General features: G+C 40.7%; 1 protein-coding gene and 1 long non-coding RNA gene across 2 annotated transcripts in view; both read right to left on the minus strand.

The window, feature by feature from the left end:
- The window catches only part of LOC117433610 (antigen WC1.1-like), a 47,251-nt gene that overhangs the window by 13,082 nt on the left and 7,609 nt on the right, over positions 1 to 26,560 (minus strand). Inside the window, exons 3-15 of the mRNA XM_059008832.1 lie at positions 25,435 to 25,749; positions 24,505 to 24,819; positions 23,817 to 23,903; positions 23,288 to 23,602; positions 22,160 to 22,462; positions 21,562 to 21,633; positions 20,785 to 21,102; positions 20,301 to 20,438; positions 19,778 to 19,873; positions 19,389 to 19,439; positions 19,143 to 19,229; positions 18,699 to 18,770; positions 18,265 to 18,384 (exon numbers count right to left, since the gene is read on the minus strand). Coding sequence (XP_058864815.1) covers positions 18,265 to 18,384; positions 18,699 to 18,770; positions 19,143 to 19,229; positions 19,389 to 19,439; positions 19,778 to 19,873; positions 20,301 to 20,438; positions 20,785 to 21,102; positions 21,562 to 21,633; positions 22,160 to 22,462; positions 23,288 to 23,602; positions 23,817 to 23,903; positions 24,505 to 24,819; positions 25,435 to 25,749 — 2,289 coding nt within the window. The remainder of the gene's footprint in view (positions 1 to 18,264; positions 18,385 to 18,698; positions 18,771 to 19,142; positions 19,230 to 19,388; positions 19,440 to 19,777; positions 19,874 to 20,300; positions 20,439 to 20,784; positions 21,103 to 21,561; positions 21,634 to 22,159; positions 22,463 to 23,287; positions 23,603 to 23,816; positions 23,904 to 24,504; positions 24,820 to 25,434; positions 25,750 to 26,560) is intronic.
- LOC131707132 (uncharacterized) lies at positions 17,280 to 18,764 on the minus strand. Its single transcript, XR_009310997.1, has 2 exons — positions 18,699 to 18,764; positions 17,280 to 18,384 (listed from the first exon to the last, which is right to left on the minus strand). It is a non-coding gene; the product is annotated as an uncharacterized LOC131707132 (long non-coding RNA).

Below are 26,560 nucleotides of genomic sequence, written 5' to 3' on the forward strand. Positions count from 1 at the left end.
GTTGCTATGCGGTTTGCTATAAACTATCACCACGCAAGCTTTTTTTTTTTTTTTTTTTTAAACAAAACAAATGGTAAATGTACAGTAACCTGCAACTGATGGCTTCTTTCTTAACTCTAGAAGTCCCTGCTTCCCTGGTTCTGCGTTCTTAATATCTCTGTCACGGTACTTTGCGCTCTTTCTTGATATTGCCAACAGCCGATAAGCAGCTCGGTTTGAATATTGCTTCGGCTATTTTAAACAAACGTCCGGTAAGCATTACGTTTATGAAGCTTGCTTTGTTTAATTCAAATGCATTTAAATGCCACAACAGCACGCTGCCAATATCTGCAAGCGTGCGCTCCATCATATAAACACATTGCACACAAGAAAGCTTTCTCGACTGGTGTATTTAAACGTTACTGCTACACGCAGCTGACTGACACACGCACTCAGCCCGCCTCTCTTAAAGGGGAACGCACCAAAAGGCTGATTGCTATGACGCTTTCTTTCTGTTTCCATCGCGGAAGCTGTATTTGCTGCCAATGCCATTACTCTCGTAGCTTACTTTTAATATATATTTATTTAGCAAGGCGGTTAATTGACTGTATAGTTTTATAGGGCTACAATCATTTGCGTGATTTATTTTAATTGCCAGCAGGGGTTGCATGGTGGTGTGTGCATGCAGGGGTTGCATGGTGGTGTGTGCTTGCAGGGGGTTGCATGGTAGTGTGTGCGTGCATGGGTTGCATGGTCCTGTGTGCATGCAGGGGTTGCACGGTGGGTGTATGCCTGCAGGGGTTACACAGTGGTGTGTGTGTGCAGGGGTTGCATGGTGGTGTGTGCTTGCAGGGGGTTACATGGTAGTGTGTGCGTGCAGGGGTTGCATGGTCCTGTGTGCATGCAGGGGTTGCACGGTGGGTGTATGCCTGCAGGGGTTACACAGTGGTGTGTGTGTGCAGGGGTCGCATGGTGGTGTGTGCGTGGAGGGGTTGCATGTTGTGTGTGGATGTGTGAGGAGGGCAATCGAGGTGCAGGTTTGGCGTAAAAGACGGCTGAGCGGGGAAGCGAGTGCAGATAAGGGGGTGCAGAGAAAAGACGGGGAGGATTGGGGAAGACAAGAGTGTGAGAGAAAGTTGTGTTCGGGGGGATAGAGAGAAAAACTACTTCATCATTTATTTTCATTTTCACCTCCCAGTTCCCTTTCCCTCACTTTATGATTTTATTTTGTGATTATTGAATTATTGTAAAAATAAATGGCTTGAGCCTTTACCTACTCACGGTTGCAGTCTCATTTCTGTCGCAAAAAGAACCCGAAATGCTACAGTATAGTGATGGACATTACATAAGAAATGTGTGATATTATTATTATTATTATTATTATTATTATTATTATTATTATTATTATTATTATTAGTTTTGATTAAGCAGTAACTTATACTAAACAGTTCCCTGCTCATATACTGTTGTTATAACACGCATATTGTTCAGGTAGAAAGGAGCTGTTTTTTTTGTTGTTGTTGTTCAGGTGTTCTGTGTTTACATGCAAATATCCACTGGTAAGAACTCAGCATTGGAACTTTGTGTATTTCTATTTTTAACAACCAGTATGGGATCAATGGGTATTGACAAGTAGCAATGTGGGGTTGGTAATTTAAAATCCTTCACACAGTTGCTGTCTTTTTTTAATTGAAATAACACAGTCCCCGTCCTATCCAAAGGACACTGAGCTTAGTTGAAAGAGCAGCAATATAAGATTAGCTCATATTAACAATAGAGTGAATTCGTATTGTGGTTTCGACAAGATCAGCAAGGTGCCCTGCCACATCAGAAAAAGATGTGAGGGAGTTCTGATACTTTCTAATGAGGAAGCTGTTGAGTGAGGAGGTTAACAAAAGGTTTTGATCACATGCAGAGGAAGCCTAATTATTGCTCTTTTTTCACTGATCAATGCAACAATTAATACAGCTAAACAGGATGTATTAGTCTGACCTTTGGAATGTAAAATCTTTGAACAGTGTTTTGGTGCCACCTAGCGGACACATTGCAGCACTATCCTCTGCCAAGATCCTGCAGGCAAGCTGTTAAAACGGCCTATTACAAAAAGTAGTGAGGGTTATTTGTACATCTATTTAAAGAGGTTGAAACTCGGTAAATAAATAAATTGCCCTTTCCCTTATATGTTATCATTCATTGTCTAGTATCATATTCCAGTTCATAAGAAGAATGAAACAATGTGAGAATCCTACACTGTTTTCCTGAAACATGCATTTTATACTGGGTTCAGATACCACAGCGTTGTGTGGATCTGGAGAAGACAAAAGGGTCACAATCCCTGTTTTCTGGTGAACAGGTAATACAATGAAATGTTTTATTTGTTTGTATATCAAACAGCCAACACACGTGTATAACAACAGCCTTGTTTGTGGATCTAAGTATTGAAGGGGGTTTCTGAATATTTTCAATTTCAAATACACTTGTGTATGCAGATTTTGTAGATTTTTTTTTTTTTTTCAGAAAGCTCAGTTTCAGTTTTGTGTTACAGGATATTTTTCAGGGACAGCTGAAAGACAATTTAAGTTTCTGGCCTCGGTACAGCAACACGGCAGTAAAAACGACAGCGTCCTGGATGAGAGGAAAATCCGCTTCCAGTCGGCTTTTAAAACACTCGCTGAGGAAACTAATTGCCATTGATTGGTACTCAGTTGTAGAGGTGAGGGAAGGACACAATGTGAGAACGGGAATGAAGACTTGCCAGACTAGATTGTGTGTATGTTGATGTAATATAGATAGCGTATTCGTTCGAATTTAAGACGCAGCCCAAATTTCCCACCCTCGATTTGAGGAAAAAATAAAACATCAAATGAATTTACCAAGACACAACCTCAATTACGCACATGGAGGCAGTTTGCGACCGTCTGCTATCACACACAATTACAGTGATGTGCTGCTTCTCATTTCCACTCATGATTACTCACACCTGTTTATCTCCCAATTTGTGAACTGTGGTATTGCTTGGCGTGTCGAAAAATACAGGGGTCTGGTCAGCATTTCCGATCTGTCCAAGCTGGTACTGTTTGTTAAAACCGAACCTAATAACGATACGCTGAAATTGTAAAAGCGTCTCTTCGAATTCCACAGGAAGCTAATGACGCTTCTTAGAAAATGGCTGCCGTACGTCACGGATGATTCGAAATCGGGCAGTGCTTTGTGTTTGTGTATTCGGGCAGTGACTGTTTGTGTTTTCGGGCAGTGACGTCTTTGTTCGTCTTTTCTCGGCAGTCAGTCACATTGCTGCTTGTGTACTCAGGTAGTCTTGTCTTTTGTTGGTGATTTTAATGCACGCATCACTATACTGTACTCGAATTTAAGACACGGGCTATTTTTTAAAATAATAATAAAAAAAATGGTTTAAAAAGTGTGTTTTAAATTCGATGGTATTCACTCCTACTGTTCAAGCAATTTTACAACAATAATCCACATTGCTAAAGTTTACACCATGGCAATTTTTGAAAGGAAAAAAATAGAGAATATGGAAGCACCTGCAAAACAATTGATAACCCCCAGCCCTATCTTGCCCATTGTCATTTGCAACAGGGAGAGCCCGCTTTTTACATTGCACAATACAGGTCAGGGATGCCATTTCAAAAAAAAAAAGAAACTGGTCATGTGATGCGCGGCCCATTTAAAACATGTGTGCTACAGATGGACGGTGTTTCTAATGTTTTGTTCAAACTCTTCATAGCCTAAGAGATATATTTATGTGTTTCCTACCTGAACAGATCACTCCAGCGTCTAAATAGTGACCACAGTAATTCTTTCCCCATCCACGAGATCCACAGTCCCGAAGAGCTGACTCAGAACCTCTGCAGGAAACATTATCCAGCCAGATGGTTCCAGAACCGGCTCCGAAGTGAGCATAGCCTGGTGCTGATACAGCAGATCCACAGCCCAGCTGTTTACACACAACTCCTGCATCCGTCATATCCCACTGATAACCACAAACTGTGCCCCACTGTCCCTCATGAAGAATCTCCACTCTCCCAGCACAGGGACTGCCTCCATTCACCAGCCTCAGATCATCACCGCCTTCAAAGAGAAGAAAGTGTGTCAAGTTCACTGATGTCATCACATATTGGTATCAGGTATCATTCATATTCTGCATCAGGTGTCACTCGATATTGGTATCAGGTATCATTCATATTTTGGATCAGGTATCACTCGATATTGGTATCAGGTATCATTCATATTTTGGGTCAGGTGTCACTCGATATTGGTATCAGGTATCATTCATATTTTGTATCAGGTGTCACATTTGGTGCCAGTGATCAAACAGTTTCAACTTTGTTTCTGTGTTAAACTACGATTTTTGACCATTGATATCTTCGCAATAGTAGAGGGTAAACATTGTGATAACGTCTCTTTAAACGGTCTTTTAATAGGATTATTATTTTAACGATAAGAGAGATGTCAAAACGTTGACATGTCCTCTGTGTACAATGCGAATTATAAATAATGTCGTTTTTCAGCTAAAGAAACACGTGCACAGCGTGGAAAAAAAGTGCTTGTGTAGCACACCATGTTTAGTTGCAGTTACACTCTGCGTCCTGCATAAAAGCGCGGCGCTAATGATCTCATATAAGAACCTCACTATCCTGGCGTCTAATGCTGCTGCTGAGATCAAAGCTTTTCGTGCCTTCGACGGTTGAAACATACCAACGATCTTCAGGACTGAGGCTGGTCTTTTTTCACGGTTATCACGGATTTCACAATTTCCGTAAAATGTACCCATTTCTGTGTAATAGGCGATGTAGTCCCCAGTGAAAAATCAAATTTCTGAAAAAATATTGTAAATAGGTTATGCATATTTTTATCACTTAAAATAAATACAGCAAACGTTTCCCTTAGTTATTGACGCACTACCTGTTACATTAAATCTCTTAACCTGGCAGCTGGTTTGGTTTGCTTCAATCAAAAACACACTGCGTCACAGATCGGAACTATTTCTGCTAATATCGCTCTGTCCAGGTCAGGACAAAAGGGGAACCTTTCACGTGTCTGTTGTGATTTTTTACATTTATTTATTTATTTATTTATTTATTTATTTAGTTTGATAATTCACTGATGATGAAAATAGAACGTGTTTAAAAGATGGACATAAAAAACTAGATATTCTACAATTTAGTATTTACCGTTTTCCGGTAAGCATTTAAATATTTAGGTACATTTGTTGTGTAATAACTGTATGACAATGCAATAAAATCTTTGCTGACCGATATTTGTGCTTGATAATTGTGTGATTTTATCAAGCTTTAACTGTTGTAAAAAAAAAAAAAAATGGTATGTGATTTTGTATGTTTGTATTGTGTTGATTTTATTTATTTATTTATTTATTTCACTGCTGTAGTGTGAACCTCTTGGCCAGGTCGTTATTGTAAATGAGAATATGTTCTCAACTGACTCACCTGGCTAAATAAAGGTTAAATAAAATAAAAATAAAATCATGGGCATGGGGCTGAAGGTGTATAGATAATTAACAATACCGGTTGATATGCTGCTTGTAATTTCCAGATTGATTTGAAAATGTTTAACGACCGGGCTAGCCAAACCCTTAGACCAGTGGTTTGCACCCTGCTAGTAGCATTGCTGACATCATTAAAAATAATTTAAACATTCAGAATACATTCATATGTGTTGCACTGTTTTTCTTTCTTTTTTCTTTTCTTTTTTTTTGCCACATTTAAGTTTTAAAAGCCAGTTGAAAATCTTCAGCTAAATTTATTTTTTGTCAGCTGGTCGGATTAGCCAGTCACAATTTCTTCAAATCAGTCGTAAAACCTAAATTCAACTGTACCTGGGTAACATTCCCGCCAATATAAGAAATGTACCTGAAGCAAAAGCAAAACATATGTTTTTTGGTAATTACGTAATTCTCTCTTTCAGATATCGCATGTGTAATGTGCAGTGTAATCTTGTGTGCTTGTATATCAGTGATCTCGGTGCTGCTGGTTTTATTCACCCAGGTGCAGATGTTGGGTTTATTTCTAGCAGAGAGCTGTGTCAGGGTTCCTAATCATCAATGTGGAAGAATAATATTGGAAATGTACAGGGAAATGTGAAAATGAACATTATACTGCCTTGGAAAAACATACTGATCTTGATACTAAATAGTCCTACTATAATGGTTCTAGATAGAACCCTTTTTCACATAAAAATATACCTGTACAAACATATTAAAATTGAAATGCAACAGATTTAATCTATAAATGATTGCATAAGGTTGACTTCACATATTACAAATGCAAAATCGTGCAGTTACGATTACAATAGAATCTCGATTAACAAAGACACCTGGCTATTGCACGTGCGCGTTATTTTCAACTAGGTCTTTTATTTAAATTATGTGAAATTATGTATTTGTGAAGTCAACCTTATTCAGTCATTTATCGATTCAATCTGTTGTGGATTTGTGAAATTGTATTTACATTATGAGAGACAGAGATTATTAAATAGGTATAATTTTCTGTAACGGTACAATGTGTGTTATTATTATTATTATTATTATTATTATTATTATTATTATTATTATTATTAGTTTTGATTAAGCAGTAACTTATACTAAACACTTCCCTGCTCATATACTGTTGTTATAACACGCATATTGTTCAGGTAGAAAGGAGCTGCTGTGTGTAGAAACAAGCAACGATGCAGAAAGTTATCAGCAGTAACATTAGATTCTTACCATATTTTAAATGCTGAAAACAAAACTATGGCTGGAAATATTCATATTTATATTTGGAGACATTTTAAAAATACTGTAACGTTAAAAAATGAAAACAGAATCAATGAAGTAAAGATTATTTCATCTTCCCTCGTATTGCTGATTTGAGAGAAATCAAACCTTAATAACAGCAGAAATATCTCTTTACACAACCTCGCCTACCTGACGTTTTATCTTTATATATTTACACTCTATTAACCAACATTTCCTCTGTCATTTTTTATAAACTGATCCATCAGTATAATGTTATTTTTTTGTTAAATCATTTAAATATTTTCCTGTACATTTCAAATATTATTTTTCCACATTGATGATTAAGAACCCTGACACAGGTCTCTGCTAGAAATAAACCCAACATCTGCACCTGGGTGAATAAAACCAGCAGCTCCGAGATCACTGATATACAAGCACACAAGATTACACTGCACATTACACATGCCAGATTTGAAACATAGAATTACGTCCTTATGGATGTGTAAGATCCCTTAAAACATTTTTTTTATCTCATCCAGCGTGTCAATTAAACTTGACGTTATCCGTCATAAAATTAAACATCTATCTATCAATCACAAACACACACTGAATAACCAGGGCATAGGCAAACATGAGCAGAGGAGCCCTGTTTTTTTCTGCTCCAGTACTGTATCTGATCACACGGTTTTGACTGATTTCAAAATGTTACCAATCAGACAAATCTCACTGGGATGCAACACAATTAACAAAACAATTCAAAACACAAAAGCGACAATTTGAGGAAGCAGCAGTGAGAAAATTACATCAATACAAGATATACAAATGAACACCATAAGACATAATGTAGACGGGTCGTGCGCCAGCATCGTGAATAATAAGACTGTAAAACACTGAAGTTTATAATAAAATGATCATTCACCATGTAAAATAATAATAATAATAATAATAATAATAATAATAATAATAATAATAATAATAATAATAATAATAATAATAAATACAACTTAATAATAGACCACTTAAATTACAGGGACATCAGATACAATTCAGCTTAAACAAATTGGTCTCAATGTTACAATTCAATTTTTAACATTTGAAACTGCTGCAGTACAACTTGTTCTTCAGTTCAACAGCAGCACTGCCTGACTATTCTGGTAGATTAACACACTATAATCTAGAAGTTACATCTTTGTGAAGTTGCAGGCTCAACAGCAGACACAGCGGAGGCACCATGAAGTGTTATTACTGCAATGCAACACAGCTGGAAATACACTGTGCTTGAGCAGGGACTTTCTTTACAGTGAAACAAATTCAACTTGCACAATATATACTCAGTATTTTAGATCCCATTTTACTGCATTGAGAAGTTACTGTGTCCACCTGAACACCAGTATCCCCTCACCTAGGCTGGGTTTAGGCAGGTTTGCAGGTGGAACCCAGCCTCCAGAATCTGTACCTCTACAGTTCTATCCCAGTTAACAAACTCAATAAATCAATCAATAAAAACAGCCTTGAAAGGAAAGCATCCTAATGGGCAGTTCTACCCATCAAGTCACTCAGTCCCTGGACCACTGAACTGGACTCCCTGTCTCAGAATAAATAACCGACTTCATTAAAAAGCTGTAAAGAAATAACAGCGTGGAACTTACTGGCTGGTGAGTGCAGAAGCAGGACAGTGAGACAGAAGATGGGCATGCAGCTCTCCATTGTTATTAAGACAGATGAACCCTCCTCTGAGCGAAGTCAAGACCCGTGCTTACCACCCTGAGCCAACACAGCAACTGAGAGGGTGCTCAACGCCCCACAACACCAACAGAAACACAGCCCCCCCACCCCACCAATCACACTCAGCATGGCCTTTTTGAGACAGAAAACAGGAAGATTTCAAACAGGTGTGTTGACAAATCAGAGGGCTCTTTTAAGTTCGATCCATATATATCGCTAATACATCACTGTTTCCTCCCAGACCGCCCAGCATTGATGAAACACACGATACGGAGGAAAGGGGGAGAGATCTGAAAGTTAGAATAAAAACCATATTTTTTTAAATTTGTGGTTATGAAAAGCTTGAGAAAGCTGGGTGCAGAGAGCAAGGAACTTAGTAGTTACCTTTGAGCTCTGGGCTCGGACCCCAGCCAGGCTTCACTCTGCCTAAAGGCCTGGTTTTCGATACTCTTGCATTGCATATCTCTTCTGGGATGTCTTCTGTTTTTGTGTGATTGAAACCTAGGATTTCCAGAGCAGTCCTAAGTCTATGAAGCCATTGTAATACACAATGCTGTATCCCTACTTCTCTATGCCCTGTCCATCACACAGCAGAGCCTTGTCTGTACAGGGCCGGGGCGGTATCAAAAGCTGTATTGCATTTGCAGACATGCCTGTACTGTAGGATGCTTTCAACATGTAAGAAACACACCAGGTTATATAGGCAGTAGTTTCTGTTACTTGTTTGGTACCAAGGCTGACATTGCAATAATTAAGAAAAAATTACTTATCTGATCTGGTCTACGCCATGGTGACTGTTCCTATTTGGCAGAAATGGGGGTAAATCTTGGGTAAGAACAGGTGGGAAGTATAGAGGCAGGCAATTCTGAGGTTCTGTAAGTCCCCTCTCCTTAGATCTTGTCACTACAGATTGGGAGCTTACAGCTCTCATCTTCACAAGCAGCTATGTGACATGAAGCTGTGGTTGTCTGTGTGCTGAAGCTGCTGATAATTGCTGCACAGGGTAACAGCACAGGGAGACAGTGTAATGAGAGTATTAGTGCTTGACAAGATGCAGAGAGCTGAGAATGGGATCTTTTAGTTCTCAAGAAGGTACAGCGCTGGGTGATGAATATGGAGTGCTTTAATGCTTATTAAGAGTCTGTAGAGCCTTATACAAATATTATAATAGGAATCATTAAACTATGAATGAAAAGCAATGGGGAACTGTATTTTCAATGGTAACAAGATACACCTCAATTTCCCATTGGGAAATTTACTATGTATAATATTAACTATCATACATACTGTAATGTTCCAAAAACCAATGCATTTACCAGTGGTATACTGTGCCATTATAACATTACTTTGGCAAACCAAGCTCTCTGATTGGCTGAAAGGCCTGTACCACTCTCCTAACAATGCAGAGCTGAGGAGGCGGTTCCGAAGGGGAGCTTAACCTATAAGAAGCTCAAAGTGAATCTGTTAGCAACTGTGAAAAGTGTAGCGGGGCCCTCTGGTTTTCTCACTGCTGGTATTGTAGGTTTTAATAGTATTAGTTATACTGCCCCACTGCTATACGAATTCCTAATCCATACATAACACAGAATACCTACTGAGTACAGGATCTGTAAATGCTGTCAAAACCACACTGTGTGTCAGAATAGGGCTCTAACCACAGCCAACTATTCAGAAGCCCGCATGGCACGAAACAAACTTTTTAATGAGGAGCAGCATGTCCCCTAGTGGCTCAAGCAGTAAAAGCTTTTTCACTGCAGAATCTCTTTATTCATTTTACTGCTGGTAGAATTATCAGCCTTCCTCCTCTAAAATGGCATCTCTCACAGAGGCGTCTGTCACATCCACATCACGTGGTGCTTGGAAGGGCTCTAATGCGTTTATATTTTTGTCTGTATAGAGAAATGAAAAAAATTAAAAAGTCACTGATTACAAAGCAGTAAATAGAAAATACATGAAGTACCAGAGGTATTATTATTATTATTATTATTATTATTATTATTATTATTATTATTATTATTAGTTTATTTGGCAATGCAAGGTTACAGTGCTAATACAATATTTAAATACAGTGTGGCTTACAGTAAGTGCAAATACAACTAGAATGCACTATGAGATAAGAAGAAACAATTTAGGATTAAGACCATTTGTATCTACAATGACCTAATTGTAGTGCAATAGTGCAAGGATAGTGCATCAGCTGAGGATCCAGTAACATGGTGCTGAGGTCAGGCAAGTCCAGTGAAGCCTTTTGAAGGAAAAAGTGATCTCGGAATTCAGGCATGGACAGGTATTCCCGCGTTCCAGATTACTGACTGACAGTCCATTTCTTGAGACAGCATTTTCACTGTAATAAATGGAAAGGAAAGATGAAAAAAGAAATCAGGTAAAAATGCTGACATTGAAACCCCCGAGTCTGGAGGCCGCAGCTGCTACAGATTCAGCAGACTCTGCAGGCTCCCATGAATCACATTACACAAGTCTGATTGTGAATGTTTGCTCCCACTTATCACCCCTTAGGCAAATTAAGAACCCATCAATGAATAAAATGTATATACAATCACATGTTGATAATGACAAACTTCAATTTTTTTTGCCTTGCCCAAACAGTGATCTTACACACAAGTGTGAATGACTGTCACGGGTCTGGATCTGCGGTTCTGACCCGGGAAATGCGGGTCACCTGGGTGGTCTGTAACAACCTGTGCCTTAATGTTAGTGCCTTGCCCTTTGATCAATATTGGGCCCGCGGTCTTTTACAAAAGCACCCTCTGAAAAAGGCTTTGACGATTGCGCAATAAACTCAATACAACATAACTTGCCTTTACTGAAGCTTCACTTTCAGTTTTTGCTTTACTGAACATGTTCCGCTGCAAATCAATACTTTTTAAAAATTCTGAAGCTTTATCTTTTTTTTCTTTCCTTCTAACTTGCCATATTTTGTTTGTTTAGTTTCCTCACATCCATTTCCTTTAAGACCTTACCGGTACATCCGAGTCCTTTAAGAATATTGCAAAGTCTAAACAATGCAAACATCCAGAAATGAGTGAAAGGGATGTCAAGGGTTCATTTTGCAAAATGATACAAAAATAATGTGCAAATGAAGTATTTATTCCACAAACAATCTCTGAACTCATCGCCGTGGTGGGTCTCGTCTAAAATAACCTAGATGTGAACGAGGTTAGGGTTGCAAGCATGCAAGAATTTTGACATCAAAAGCTTTGCAAAGCAAGGAACCACAACATCTCAATATATCAGGAGTGAGAGACAGAGAAAGTGAAGGAAAGCAGGGCAGGTGTGATACCACAGGGGCTGATATTAATCTGTGTAACAAAAAAAATCGCATTTTCATATTTTTATAAATATCTTCTTAAACAAGATTAACATCACCCTTATTTTTATTATGTAACATTTTAAATCTAGATGTATTTTTTATTAAAGCCTTATTAATCGTTGTAAAAAAAACAAAGATGCAGGTTGAAAAGAAAGTTTCCCTCATTTTTCTGACTTTTTTTTTTTTTTTTACAAATATAAAATAAACGTAGAGAAGGTTTTTCCTGCTTCCTCTGGCAAGTGCTCTCAGCTGCAGCCGTTTCTTTCTTCAGCCTTGTCAGCAATGGGCCACATATGCAAATAATACATTTAAAGACTGAAACTTAACTCCTCTACATAGCAAATGCTCCACTACAAGTGCACAGTGTAATGAGAATCCACATCAAATGAATAAACTATCGATAGCTACATGCCACTGTTTCTGTTTCAAGGCGATGACTTCTGAACAGTTGGCTGTGGTTAGAGCCCTATTCTGACACACAGTGTGGTTTTGGCAGCATTTACAGATCCTGTACTCAGTAGGCATTCTCTGTTATGTACGGATTAGGAATTCATATAGAAGTGGGGCAGTATAACTAATACTATTAAAGCCTACAATACCAGCAGTGAGAAAGCCAGATGGCAGTGCTACACTTTTCACAGTTGCTAACAGATTCACTTTGAGCTTCTTATAGGTTAAGCGCCCCTTCGGACCTGCCTCCTCAGCTCTGCATTGTTAGGAGAGTTGTACAGGCCTTTCAGCCAATCAGAGAGCTTGGTTTGCCAAAGCAATGTTATAATGGTACAGTATACCACTGGCAAATGCATTGGTTTTTGGAACATTACTGTATGTCTGATAGTTAATATTATACATTGTAAATGTCCCATTGGGAAATTGAGGTGTATCTTGTTACCATTGAAAATAGAGTTCCCTATTGCTTTTCATTCATAGTTTAATGATTCCTATAAGAATATTTTTATAAGGCTCTACAGGATCTTAATGAGCATTAAAGCACTCCATATACAACACACAGCACTGTACCTTCATGAGAACTAAAAGATCCCATTCTCAGCTCTCTGCATCTTGTCAAGCACTAATACTCTCATTACACTGTCTCCCTGTGCTGTTACCCTGTGCAGCAGTTATCAGCAGCTTCAGCACACAGGCGACCACAGCTTCACGTCACATAGCTGCTTGTTTTTCAGATTCTGTACAAACCACAGAGTCGGCGCAGCTCTTGGTCTCGGGCTGGTGTGAGGATGAGAGCTGTAAGCTCCCAATCTGTAGTGACAAGATCTAAGGAGAGGGGACTTACAGAACCTCAGAATTGAACGGCGAAGTATAAAATTCTGCTGTGTTGGCTGGTGCTATTTAAAGATATTTGCTTATTAACTATTATTTTATTATTTTTCTTTAAAGAAAGAAATGCTTACTTTTATATTTTATACACAGTTGTATGTTAAATTGATGTCTGCAATCACTGTTCCCCTAGTACATTAAAGCCCCTTTCACACTGGCATGCTCTGTCCGGGTTGTGACCTGGTGTCACGCGGGTGGGCTACGTGATTTCACACTGGTTTTTGAAGAAGCAGGGTCAACCTGGGTGACAGTAGCAAGTAAATGCACGCACGCAATGCCCAAGATGCAGCTTCCATCCAAGCTTCTCTGGATTGACTCGTCGGCCCAAATGTTCATCCCTGCTGCAATCTGGCTCATGGGGTGTCTCAATCAACAAAAATATTGCTCAACAGAATAAACAGAAATGTTGCTTGCGGAAGTGAAACCTTCATGCAGGCGTGGCTGTTTGTTGCTTCGTCGGATTACGAACAGCCATCATGCATCTTGTCTCGCTCAACCCGGGTCAAAGTGTGTCGACCCACATCCTGAGGTGGGTCACTGCCGACCCAGGGTACGTGGTATTGTGACCCGGGTAACCAGAACCCAGGTTGGGACCCGGGTAGGAGCGTTTGAAAGGGGCTTGTACCTTCATTTTTTCCTCCAAACAGCATACCTGCCTCTATACTTACCACCAGTCCTGACCCCAGCCTCACCCCCCATTTCCACTAACAGGGACAGTCGCCTGGAGTTCTGCAGCCACCTGCGCTCCACTAAGGGAGGATGCCTTTCTGGCTACCACTGCTCCCCCCCATTATACAAAGGGAATGGGCTCTCCACAGCTCAGACCTACACCTCAGGCCGTCTTAATGTCAGCAGGGAGGAGACATTTATAAAATCACCTTTTCTTCAAAATGTTTAAAATGTGCATTATCAAAGAGGTACTCATCCAATAGGAGTGGGTCAAAGAAACCAATGTGAGGGTCCCCCTTAGCTTCATGAGCATAATAACTAGGCTCATATTTGACTTTAGAATGGTTTGGGGGCCACTAGACCTTAGTTTTGCCATTACTTTAAAGCTGTTTGATTCAACTGACCTTATAGTAACCTTATCCTGTCCATACGTGGCAGAAAAGGGGGTTTGTAACTCCTATTTTATTTATTGTGTTGACCAGCAACACCATTGGAATTCAAAACCCCAAAATATTTCAAAGAAATAGAACAGCAGCACACTAACACTTATTTCAAAAATGCCTTTGAATTAATTGACTTGTGTGCTTGTTTGTATGGAATTGTGATGTAGCACCCCCCCTGCTGGCAGGTGCAGTCCATCACACTTTCAGGATCATCTACAGTGCTGGTAAACAATGGAGTCCGAAGTGTGTATTGTAGGGCGGAAATGCCAGTTAGAGAGTTTTATTAGAATTCACAGGGTTAGGCCACTGGCCTTTTAAGAAAGAAAAAACTAATTGTATTGGTTTTACGTTTTGCCTATATAACCTGGTGTGTATCTTACATGTTGAAAGCATCCTACAGTACAGGCATGTCTGCAAATGCAATACAGCTTTTGATCCCGCCCCGGCCCTGTACAGACAAGGCTCTGCAGTGTGATGGACAGGGCATAGAGAAGTAGGGATACAGAATTGGGTATTACAGCGGCTTCATAGACTTAGCACTGCTGTGGAAATTTACAGAAGAGTAAAATTAAAGAGCTTGGTGTATTTTTAATGATATGATTAGTAATTGCTTTTTGCACTTACAGTGTGACGGGAGACCCAAGTACCTCAAAGAGAGTTTGCTAGAAAATGTTCGACAGCCGCTAATCACTCTTATGATCCACAGTTGGTTGTCCAATTTTCATTGCTCTGTGTTTTTTTTTTTGGCTTCACCCACCACCCTTGCAAGTGTTACATTGTATAACCACCCTTTGTATGCAGCTCCAGAGCGGCACAACACGCCAACAGCTACAGCCAAAAGTGTTGCATCACCTCAAATTCGGGGGGTTGAAACATAATTCAAAATAAAAAAATACAACTTTATGAACATCATTTCGATATTTTATTTAACATCATGTAATCAAAGAAACAACAAAATGATATCGCAAATAAAGTCTACCGGAAAAATAGTAGTACTGTTAGATTTCAAAATGTCACATTTTTCAATTTGCCATTTTTTTCATTAAGTATATGGAAAACTACAACACGCTTTGTCATTCAATATGTCACCGTAACATTATTCAGCAGGTTTCATTCGACGTTATGAATCAAAATTGGTTAATTCTATAGGGTGATGCTAAACTTTCGGCCATAGCTGTAGATCTAGGACCACCTTCATAAAACTCCATTTAGTTCATCTAGAGCCTTTATGAATACCTATATACCTGCTTATTAAGAACACAGTTTGCCTCGAGGAAAGGTAGCATCGCAGAGAATAAAAGCAGCCCAACGAAGCACTTTCACAGGGACACAAACGCCTGTGGACTAAGCGCTAGCAAGAACATTGTAACTGCAATGCTGGCATTGTTGTTACTTGCAATGCTCTTGGTCTCGGCCGTGCGAGATGACATCCTTCAATCGGTCATCGATGTTGTGTGTGTTTTTTTTTGGTTTTTTTTCACATTAGCATTCAAAACCGATTTGAAATCTTGTTTCTCTGAAGTCGTTTTTTTTTTTTCTTAAAAAGGAATATTTTAGTTCCCGGGATCCAAAATGCCACTTCAAGAAGAAAGTTTGCATATAATTAATGCTGTTTCCATTTATTAATGTGATAGGTACACGGTAATGAATGCAAAAAAGACAATTCATTAATTTATTAATATGTCATGCAGCGACTGTCGTGTTAGGCATCATGTGTGTGCAAGCGCTTAACCACTCTGTGTTTATCATTACTAATCTGGACACCAAGGCAGCCTCGCTATCTCTTTCTAATATCTGACTTGTACAATGGCTGCTGTAACGTTTACATTTCCTAAAATATACCTAAGAGCTCGTCTATAGTAAAGGTGTGTATTCCGTCTATATGTAAGGCTTTAGATTTTCATAAAGCTCACCTTTATATGTCCACGTGTGTCAAACTATACTCAAAAGAAATGTCTGCTTTGTCAAGGTAATTCATTATTTTGTGTCTTAAACATATTAAACACTCACCTGCTGTGTTTATAAAATACATCATTTAATACATGTGTTTTCCTAGGAATATAGCATATAAAATAAGACAAACAGGTGGATCCTTGAGTTTAGATTTTGGTTGTCAAAGTAGAGTGTTTTTTCTCCTGCTTTGCCGCAGGAAAAAGAAAAAGCAACTTTATATTGTTCTGTTCAAATCTTTGTGTAATCATAACTGAAAAGCATTCAAATATTCATCTATCCGGACAGAAAACCCTTTGAGAAACAGTAGCTTGTGGATATTAAAAAAAACCAAAAAACCATTTGTCTGCACTGTTTCCTGCTTGTTTACAAATAACTGTATACTAATAAATTATATTGCAATAAAGATCATAGTATGCATTTAGAAATGCTGTTACATCTTCAGAGCTGATATTTTTTTTAATTCAAATATTGCCTCTTCTCAATCTCACAAGATTAGTCTCCCAGTGAGATCAAAACTGCTTTCCCGCATGACCAGAGACCGAGGGTTATGATGTGTCACCATACCTAAGGAAATATTTAGCCTGTAGTGTGTTTAACATAGGAAGGGTCAGTGAATACTCAAGTTTGTATCTTTAAAGCTGCGCCCTCGATTCTTCAGTTGGTAATTCAGCGGGTCAGCCAGTTATGCCAGAGCTCCAGTAATAAAGTGTTCAACAAGAGAGGCTGTCTCATAAAATGTTCTGTCAGGGAAAGAGGTATCGGTGAAACTTGCTCAGGGAATGTACAGCTATGGTCAAAGGTTTTGCATCACCTAGAATTTTAGAACTGAGACTTGAGTATATTGAAAACAACAAAGCGGTATGTAAGTCAATATGTCAACATAACATTATTCAGCAGGTTTCATTCGACTTTCTGAAGCAAAAGGAGTTAATTCTATAGGACGATGCAAAACCTTTGGCCAGTTATTTTTTGTGACAGAGTGCAGGCTGTTGCACATACATAGTAAGTACAGTTAAAGGAACCTTGAATACATTCTCCGTTGTATTACATTAACCATTTTTGCAACAAAAACACATGCCATCCGCCAGATGTTAAATTAGACTTTATTGTTTAAAAACAGAATACAGCCATCAAGCCATTGCACATTCTGCAAGAAATGCTATACGTTTAGAAATGGTACATTAAAGCAGAATAGATATATTCAAATAATAAAAAAACAAACTAACATTTTAATATAGAAATCATTTTTTATCTGCACACCTAGCTCCAAATGAATTACAAACAGGGTAACTGTCAAGAGTTGGGCTACAGGAATTCTGTAAATCCAAACTTTACAATGGAATTTCAAAACAATTCATTTTCAAACCAGATCCCCTTTGAAACTGCACACCACCACAATTACAGGCTGAAAGAGGAAACACAGACCCCTATTAAAACACAGTCTGTATTTAAAGACTATGGACTGGATTTAAAAGAAAACCTGACCAGAAGAGACATTGCTAGAAAAAATGGACACAAAATACACAGACAGCAGACTGCCAAGCGAATCTCCTTTACATTTGGAAATCTGTATCTACCTTCATAATTGTGAGGGGGGAGGGGAGGGGGGTAGACAAAAACCATTGTTATAACAATGTGTTTTCCCAAAACCCACCCAATGGCTGTTAGTTACATTTCTGAACTGTTTCAGTTACTTTTGGTACTGGATTTTTAAAATATATATATATATAATACTGATCTTTGAGGTTGCTTTGCAACACATAATTTGATGATATATTTTTCTTGGGAAAATATAATTTCTTAGTTTCTTTCAGACATCTTTGCTAATTTGATTTAACCAGCTTTGTAACAAGATGCAATTTTGCAGCATAAAGGGAAACATTCATATTTGACATGAAGCACTTTTATGAGAAGCCTGCTAAATATTCAGCCAATGGAGTTTCAACGGAACTGCAGTGAAACTGTCTGGCAGGTTTACAGTTAATGGCGCTCTTACAGATCTAGAACTCTAGGGGGCTCCAGCTGCCCCTCTATTCTCCTCCAGACACACTGCCAGCCTCACAGCGCCCCACCCTCTCCTGGAGACTCCTCCCCAACATCATCGTAGTCAGTCCTGTCAGGTGCAACGGGTCCTTCTTCAGGGGGCAGTGCGGCCCGGGTGCTCTCCTCTCCAGGGGGAGTGAGGGGAAAACCTGCCAAAGAGAGACACGCACAATCAGGGACTGGTTGGGTTTACGCAGTGGGAGGGTTCACACAGATCTGGGGTCAGGGATTGGTTGAAGCAATGGGTATGATTAGAGTGCCATGGGTGGTTTCTGAGATTCAGAACTTCTCAAACTCCACTGCCTGGTAGTGACACCTGCTGGAAGAGGTGGGAGTGGGGCAGTTACAGGCTCCCCCACAGCGTGCTGCTCCTGGGGCAGTAGGGTGTGCTGTGCTGAAGCGGGGCAGGATATCTGAGGGGCCATCCCAATCCCTCCCCTCAATAGACTCCAGCCCCCCTTACCTTGGATGGGGTTCCCCTCACTGTCCTCCACATCATAGTAGCCAGAGGGAAGTTCGTCATAATGGAAACTTCCTAGGAACAGGAATCAAGGTTAGCTCTGGAGTTTGACCTGCTTTCACCCACAGCATATTAACTCGGAACATATTGTCCACAAACAGAGTTACAGGGTTCAGAGTGCTAAATAAAACTGTTTACATAACATTAAGACTGACCCATCAAATGCAGAAAAACTACTTGGCACCCTAGAATCAAACCCACTCTACTGCTCAACGGGCATGGCGGGGGATGTTGCACAGTCCTGGGACTTACCTGCACAAACAAGATGCAGTGACTGAGGGTTTGACAGACATGAGCTAAATTAGGAACCTGATTGAATACATTTACTTTCTCCAAGACTGGGTTTGGTGCAGGGCTCCTCTAAAGGGCTTGTCTGCAAGAACTCACCTGATAAATCTTCGGGGTTACTGTTCATAGGGACGGCATCGTCATAGTACCCTGGGATCTCTCCTTCCAGAGAGGGCATCGATTCACCTAAAAGAGACAGAGAACAGCATTAGTGTTACAGACCAGAGAGAGCACTGCTTCACCTAAACCAGACAGAGAACAGAATCGGTGATACAGGTAAGAGAATTGTTTCTTCATAGGTTTGTAACACAGCCCCCCCCTTACCTGGGATGGGGTTCCCCTCACTGTCCTCCACATCATCGTAGTCAGAGGGCAGCTCATCAGAAAGGAAACTCCCTGGAACAGGAGACAGGGTTAGTGCTGCCTGCTTTCACTCTGCAAATTCACTACCTGCTACTTGTTGCACACTGACTACTATTGTAGCTGTTGTTCAATGTTTGGATTACTGAATTCAAGATAGGAAATTAAACAGTGGTTTTGTGATCTACACCCTAAGTAACTACATATTATTTACTGTTTGCTGCTCTGTTCCAGTCTGTCTCACACTCTTTGTAGTGTTTCCTGTGATGAGAGGTTTACAAGTCTGCTGCTTTGAGTCATGTTTGTGGATTGTGTGGCAGTGTGATGTGTGTGTTGGCTCTCTCTTTCTCCACTCCCCCTCTCCTCTTACTCACCTCTCCTGGGCGCATCATAGATTCCCTGTCTGGCCAGTTTGTACTCAATCTCCTCGTAAACGGCTTCATGGAAGGGGTCAAGCTCCTCAGCAATCCCTATGGGAGGAAACAGGCTCTCATTCACATTGACACAGCTCTGCACACACTGTACTGAACAGCACAGCCTTCAGTGATCCACAGTGCATGAACACCATTTTGTTTCTTTATTTAAAACTGCCATTTTAACAGCTCTTTAATTAATGACAGAACTTGTCAAGATTGTGTCCTCTGCTGCCCCTACTGCAGCAGCATGGTATCCCACATGAGGGTCAATACAAGCTTTTCCTCTAACCAGATCATTAATAAAAGAGAATGATTTATAAATTGTCACCTGAGATGCACAGAACAATGATTGCTGCTATAAAGGATCTGGGTAGTGCATTTGTTTTGTCTGGAAAGCACTGCAGATTTAAAATGCCGGTGTAGGGCATTACTGAATACAATCCTGGAACAGCGCATCTCTTTAAAGGGATTTGTTCCCTACCTCTCCTCAGCATCCTGTTGTGCTGCAGCTGCCCGGCTAACAGGACCAACACCACAAAGAGCAGAGCTCCCAGCACGATGCAGGCTATCAATGGGATGGTCATGTCTCTCTGTGGCTGCAGCCTGGATGGAGAGGCTTCTGTTGGAGAGGAGGACAGACAGACACTTCTGTAAACAGTTGGGTACTGTACTGTAAATGAAGCAAAAAAGCTGTATTCACATTGCTTACATAGGAAAGCCCTTACTGATGCCTCCCTTCGTTTATCCACACAACTCCCAAATTCAGAAGACTACACAATAAGAAACATTTCCCCCTAGAGCTGTGCTTTTGTGTTTATGTTTATAAGAGTGTAGTCTGAAGTAAAACGAAATGAAATGTCTTAATATTTGCAATGTAAGCAAGTACTCCCTGCCAAACACAACAGAGCATCTCCCCAGTACAGCTAATTCCCCATCTCCCCTGCTCAGATAACCCCCTCTCTCACCTGCACAGGTAACCCATACGTCCTCTTTGTGGTAGCAGTCATTGTGTCCCAGTTGAGAGCGCCGGCAGTCCCACAGGTGCATCTCGCTGCCCCTGCAGTTCACCTCATCCAGCCAAATGATGCCGTTCCCTTGTCCAAACATAGCCTCACCACCCCCTGTGCTCTCTGCTGCCCCACAGCCTACTTGTCTGCAGACCACCTGGGCGTCCTTCAGGTCCCAGGAGTCATCGCAGACTGTCCCCCAGGACCCCTCGAACCGCACCTCCACCCGTCCGGAGCAGGGACTTGAGCTTCCAGCTAGCCTCAGCTCTGCTGGCTCTGGAATAAAACAGCAGGGCTTACTGAATCAGTTCAGCACAGAGGCTGCTGTGTGACTATTAGAGGTAGGCTTGGTATTCACATCTAGGAATGCACTGTTCCATTGTTCACTTGAAAAAAAGACACATACCTTTCCCTTAAGGTCTGTTATAAGTTGTCCTGCTTTGTAGTCTCTTTACTATTGGAAACTATGAGATCGCTAATTTTAATCAGCACTGTAGCAGAAAATTACAAATTTGGCTCAAATGAACGGTAAACAGGTAACAATTCACAGCTGTGTAGGAATAAGACATCTTTGACATGTTTGGATACCCTTCCCTACCTGTACTTAATACAGTATGTCTCTGTAAAATGACTAATTGTATGCATTACTTTTACAATTGCATATTTCTATGTGTGATATCAGTTAGTATGAATCTAATAATTCTCAAGGGTCAAGTCAATGAAATACGAACCCACCTGAGCAGTGCTCCTGAGTGAGGTCTTCAGAGCAGTTCTTGGGTATGCTGGAGACAGTTGGCTTCTTTTCCACTGTTAAAAACAAACGACAAAATTGTGTTTTATTCACACTGCTAAAGCATGGGTATGTTTTGTGTCTCTTGGTGGTGAGTATAGTGGAGACATGTCCACAGGGAAGCTCACAGGTGCAGTATGCCAACTTGTATCCCTAAAGTTTCAGCTTGTAAACTCATACTGAAGGAATGAGTTTACAAGCTGGAATACGTAGTGCATTAATCCTGAATAAATAACTAAATCAATTAACAAATAACACTGTAGCTGAGCACAGCCCTGCTCTGGCCTCTCCAGTGTGGTGGGTATTACAGTAAGTTTGGTCAGGGCTCAGTATCTGCTGCTCTAGGGTTGGAGACATCAACTACACCCCTCTTAGAAAGAGCAGTGCCTCCAATAACACAACTTCACGTTGTATTGCTGGTGTTTGGGGAGGCATGTTCCGGTTATCACTGGAACAGGATTTAAAGCTGTCGTCTTTCGGGTGGCTGTTTAGCTGCTGAGCCATTAGGTCAGCAGCAGAAGAAAAACAGAGAGAAATCTTTACCTTTGCAGTCAATCTCAGCCACCTCATTGTCCCAGCAGTTGTTTTTACCCCAGGATGAAGATGGACACTGCCACAGTGTAGAGTCATGCCTTCTGCATTCAACATTATCAAGCCACTTGCGCGCACTGTTAGATGTTGAACTTTGCATTGTTATTTCAGAACTCTCTCCACAGTCGACCTCACGGCATATCATCTTAACTGTGTTTTTATTCATGTCGTTATGGCAGACGCTGCCCCAGGTGCCATTGTAGAAAACCTCTGCCAGTCCAGAACAGCCCCGAGACAGTCTCAGTTTCTTGAACTCTGTGTCACAAACAATAGAAATACGTTAGCAAGATGCATGTAGACATTCCAGATTACAAAACTTCTGCTTCATTAAAAGATGTTCAGTAAAAGTGAAATCATGAAGTGGATTAACTACCCCCTGCCCGGTGGAGGCGAGCATACATACTCCTTGGTACATTTCTTAATTATTGGAAATGTTAAACAAATTGCAATCAAAATAAGCACAAATGCAATCACAATAAATAAATACAAACAGCTCAAGCAAAACATTTTAAAACCATTGTTGTGCGTTTATGTTTTCATTTATATTGCTTCCTTCATAACTTTCATATCTCACTAACACCTTACAAAATCCTGCTGTTAAACTGAAAGGTAAAGTCTTATCCAACTGGCCTTTTCCTTTTCTTTTAAAACCAATTACCCGTCTTCATCTATTTTACATTTATCTGGAGAAGCGCTTATTCAACTGTGAAGCAACATGAGGTTATCTAGGAGAGTCACTTTGTGTGTCAAACTTACATTATTACATGTGCATACAGTGAATGGAAATGTTTTTGTTTTTTTTAATGAGCATAGCCTGTAGTTTCATTTCCTGTGCATGTATGAAGACACAAAATGAGTTTTGTTTGTGTGATTACTTTGCTGCAGCTTTCTATTGGTACAGTTATTGAATTGAAGTGTAAGGGTATGATTCACAGTCATGTATAACATAGAAAGAGTCACAGTAGTAAGATAGCACAGTAGTGACTGATACATCAGCATACTAAATGAGAATTTTGCATTTATTTTTGGGGGGGCTGGCGGCGGGCTGGTTAGGTATAGTGAGTTATTGCAGTCCTGTACCTGAACACACGACTCCCGCATCCTCCTTGTGTCTGCAGTTGTGTTGCCCCCACCCTCCTGAGGCACACCCCCACAGAGTCGATTCGTTCCCCTGACAGCGCAGCTCGTCCAGCCAGATGGGTCCGGTTCCCTGGCCGAAGGAGGCTGACACTGAGGCGTTGAGTGCCGTCCCACACTGGAGCTGCTTACACACCACCTCAGCATCTGCCAGGTCCCAGGAGTCATCGCAGACCGTCCCCCAGGAGCCGTTGTGATAAACCTCCACCCTCCCAGCGCAGGCACCTCCTCCCTCAACCAGTCTGAGGGCCGTGTGATCTAGGGGGACAGAATCACAAGCACACATCAATAACACAATCACTGCAGCTTAGGCACAGAATCAGTTAGTAATATTAAATAATATAAATAACCCTATGATAATGCATGCCGATTTTCAAATAAGAATCCTTGTCACAGACTGTACCCATGGCAGTAGTGTCAGTATAGTCACATTGAAATAACTTATTAACACAAGAGTTTGAATTGCACTAACCTGAGCAGAGCGTGGTCCCTTCATTACTGGTGTTGCATTTACTTGGTAGAGGCCCGACTCGACCTGCTTGTGCTGGTAGCAATGGACCTGAAGATAATAAGAGTGAGCAGGGGGGGAATGAAACACGTCAGAGCTGAAGGAACAGCACCATTATTTACTGCATCTACAGCTTCTACATCAGTCTACAGTTTGTTATCTTGTATGTTGAATCAGTTAAAACATAAACATGGTTTCAGAGTAATTCTGTTGTTTGGGCACTGTCTGTTCTTCCACCTGGAGCAAGCTCAAAGCTATTCAGAGATTTAGCTTTTTAGAGAAATGAATAAACTCATTATGGTATTGGTGCTTTAGAACTCAGAACCAACATGGATAATTGAGAATTTAATTAAAAGTGTAAATAGCATTTCAAACTATATAAGCTTAAATGTGAGACCATTTGCTTTATTTGTAAGCATACATAAAGTATAAAATATCATAAACTGCACACATCTAATACACCCCAAATATGGTAACAGTTAATCAATACTAATGGGTATAAAAAAATACTGTAACAGTAAATTGATTTAATTTACAATCCCACCAGATGGCAGTAGAAGATCTGAATACCTAGAATACCGAGATATGTTTAGCAGATAGGATGTTAAGTTACCTATTCAATCTTCCACCCATTAGAGTGGTTACTACTCACCTGAACAATTCACTCCTGCATCATTGCTATGAGTGCAGTTACCTCGTCCCCATGCAGAGATGGAGCAATTTGATATGTGTGTCTCACTGCCATCACAGTCGAATATATCAGTCCGTACATCACCGCTGCCTTCACCAAACCAGGCCTGTCCCGGGACTGATACAGCGTACCCACAATTCAACTGCTTGCAGAGAACTGTGGCGTCCTGTAGATCCCAATAGCGATCGCAGACCGTCCCCCACTGACCATCATACTGCAGCTCCACTCGACCAGAACAGGAGTCCGGGCCACCCACCAGCCTGTACTCAGTGTACCCTGCACACAGGGCAGCAGAGTGTGAGCAGGGCACAGCACAAGCAGAGAACCAGGACATGGGGTTTGCTTTACTCTAGCTATCAATCACAAAAGGGTTGCTATGTTGTTGTAATATTGGCTGCAAGGGTATGATTGGTGGGCATGCATTTCTTTAGCTTTCTAATAATTATGCATCAGTTAATTTAATTACAGACTTCTGAAGAGTGACACTCATCTAGAACAACCCAATCCCTCACACCCTCGGGTATATGATCAAAAACAGGCTTGCCGAAAATGAAGCAGCATTCAGCTAGCGGTATCAAGCTGGTCAATTTCTATTTAAAAAATTGGCTCTAATGTATCTAATGTATATAAAAATGCTTCATGGTATGCTAAGCTTCTTGGATTGTATTGGACATATACATATAATATAAACATGTTATCTGGTTAAAAAAAGTTCTCACTTTGCATGTCTTACTTTCTTTTACATTTGAGCCTCCTAAAGCAAAATCACAGAGCCCACATTGTAAAGACTTTAATAAAGAATTCTCATTGAAACATTTGTCTAAATGACTTGCTTGATATCCACCCATAATGTTTATGGCCCCGGGTTAATAAACAAAGTTATAGACTCACCGAAACAGACAAGGCCCACGTCGTTCCTGTGTGTGCAGCTCTGCTTCTTGCTGGCTGAAGTCAAACACTTATAGATTTGGGGCTCCTTTCCCTGGCACTGCATCTCCTCGGACCAGACCGTACCCTGCCCCTCTCCAAAAGGGGCTCCTCCCAGCACCTCTTTAGGAATTCCACACTTCAGCTCCCGACAAACAACCTCTGCATCCTGCCAGTCAAAGTCAGCATCACAGACCGTTCCCCAGGTCTGCCCATGCACTACTTCAACTCTCCCAAAGCAGAGGTTGCTGTCACCGCCTAACCGCACTGCTCTATGTCCTGAAATCACAAAACTGCAGACATTAGAGACTCTGGGAGCGAAGCAACAACAGTTAACAGATAATTACAAACTGCATCTTGGAAAACATCTAAATATTATTATTCAGTTAGTTCTTTCACTGAACCTCATGGTGACATGGTGTGACAGAGAGCGAATGAATCCTAGACAACAATCTCCCTCCCGATCTGTGAGGGCGCTGTATGACAGGAACAGAGTGCCTCGTACTGGTTGGTCTGGCAGTTCATTCCAGGATCAGTCGGAAGCCAGCCAGCCAGGAAGGGGGCGGAGTCACGATGCCGAAGTCATCGCCCTAAAGCGGTAGGCGATGTGTCAGTCATGGATTGGAGGAGACGTGATTGGACTAGCTATCGCAGGGGGCATGACTAAGGGTATAATTGGGGATGTGATGATGTAATCTGTTCCTTTGATGTGGTTATGAGAATGAGCGAGAAAGGAAACGGACTGTGAGAAGCGAATCATGAGTGTTAAGTGTTTTGTTTGTTTGTGGAAACTAACTGTCTGTTTTTGTCACTGTTAGACGGCTAACGTGAACCAGGAGCTGTCGCTACAGGCCATCATCAAGCCCGGACTTCACTGCACAACTGTCACTGTATTACCTTGCACCGCACCTGCACTCAGAGCACTCACTGTCAGGAGAAGTGTCTGTGTTGTGTGTTGTTCTTTGTATTATTATTTCAGGACTGAACCCCGTGGTTTATATATGCTGGCAAAACACATTGTTGTGTAGAGCCAGCATTATTATTTAACGGTCTCAAGCAGAACAAGAGAAAATAAAGAACTGTTTTGAAC

The sequence above is a fragment of the Acipenser ruthenus genome, chromosome 38, assembly GCF_902713425.1.
Source record: "Acipenser ruthenus chromosome 38, fAciRut3.2 maternal haplotype, whole genome shotgun sequence".
NCBI lineage: Eukaryota > Metazoa > Chordata > Actinopteri > Acipenseriformes > Acipenseridae > Acipenser > Acipenser ruthenus.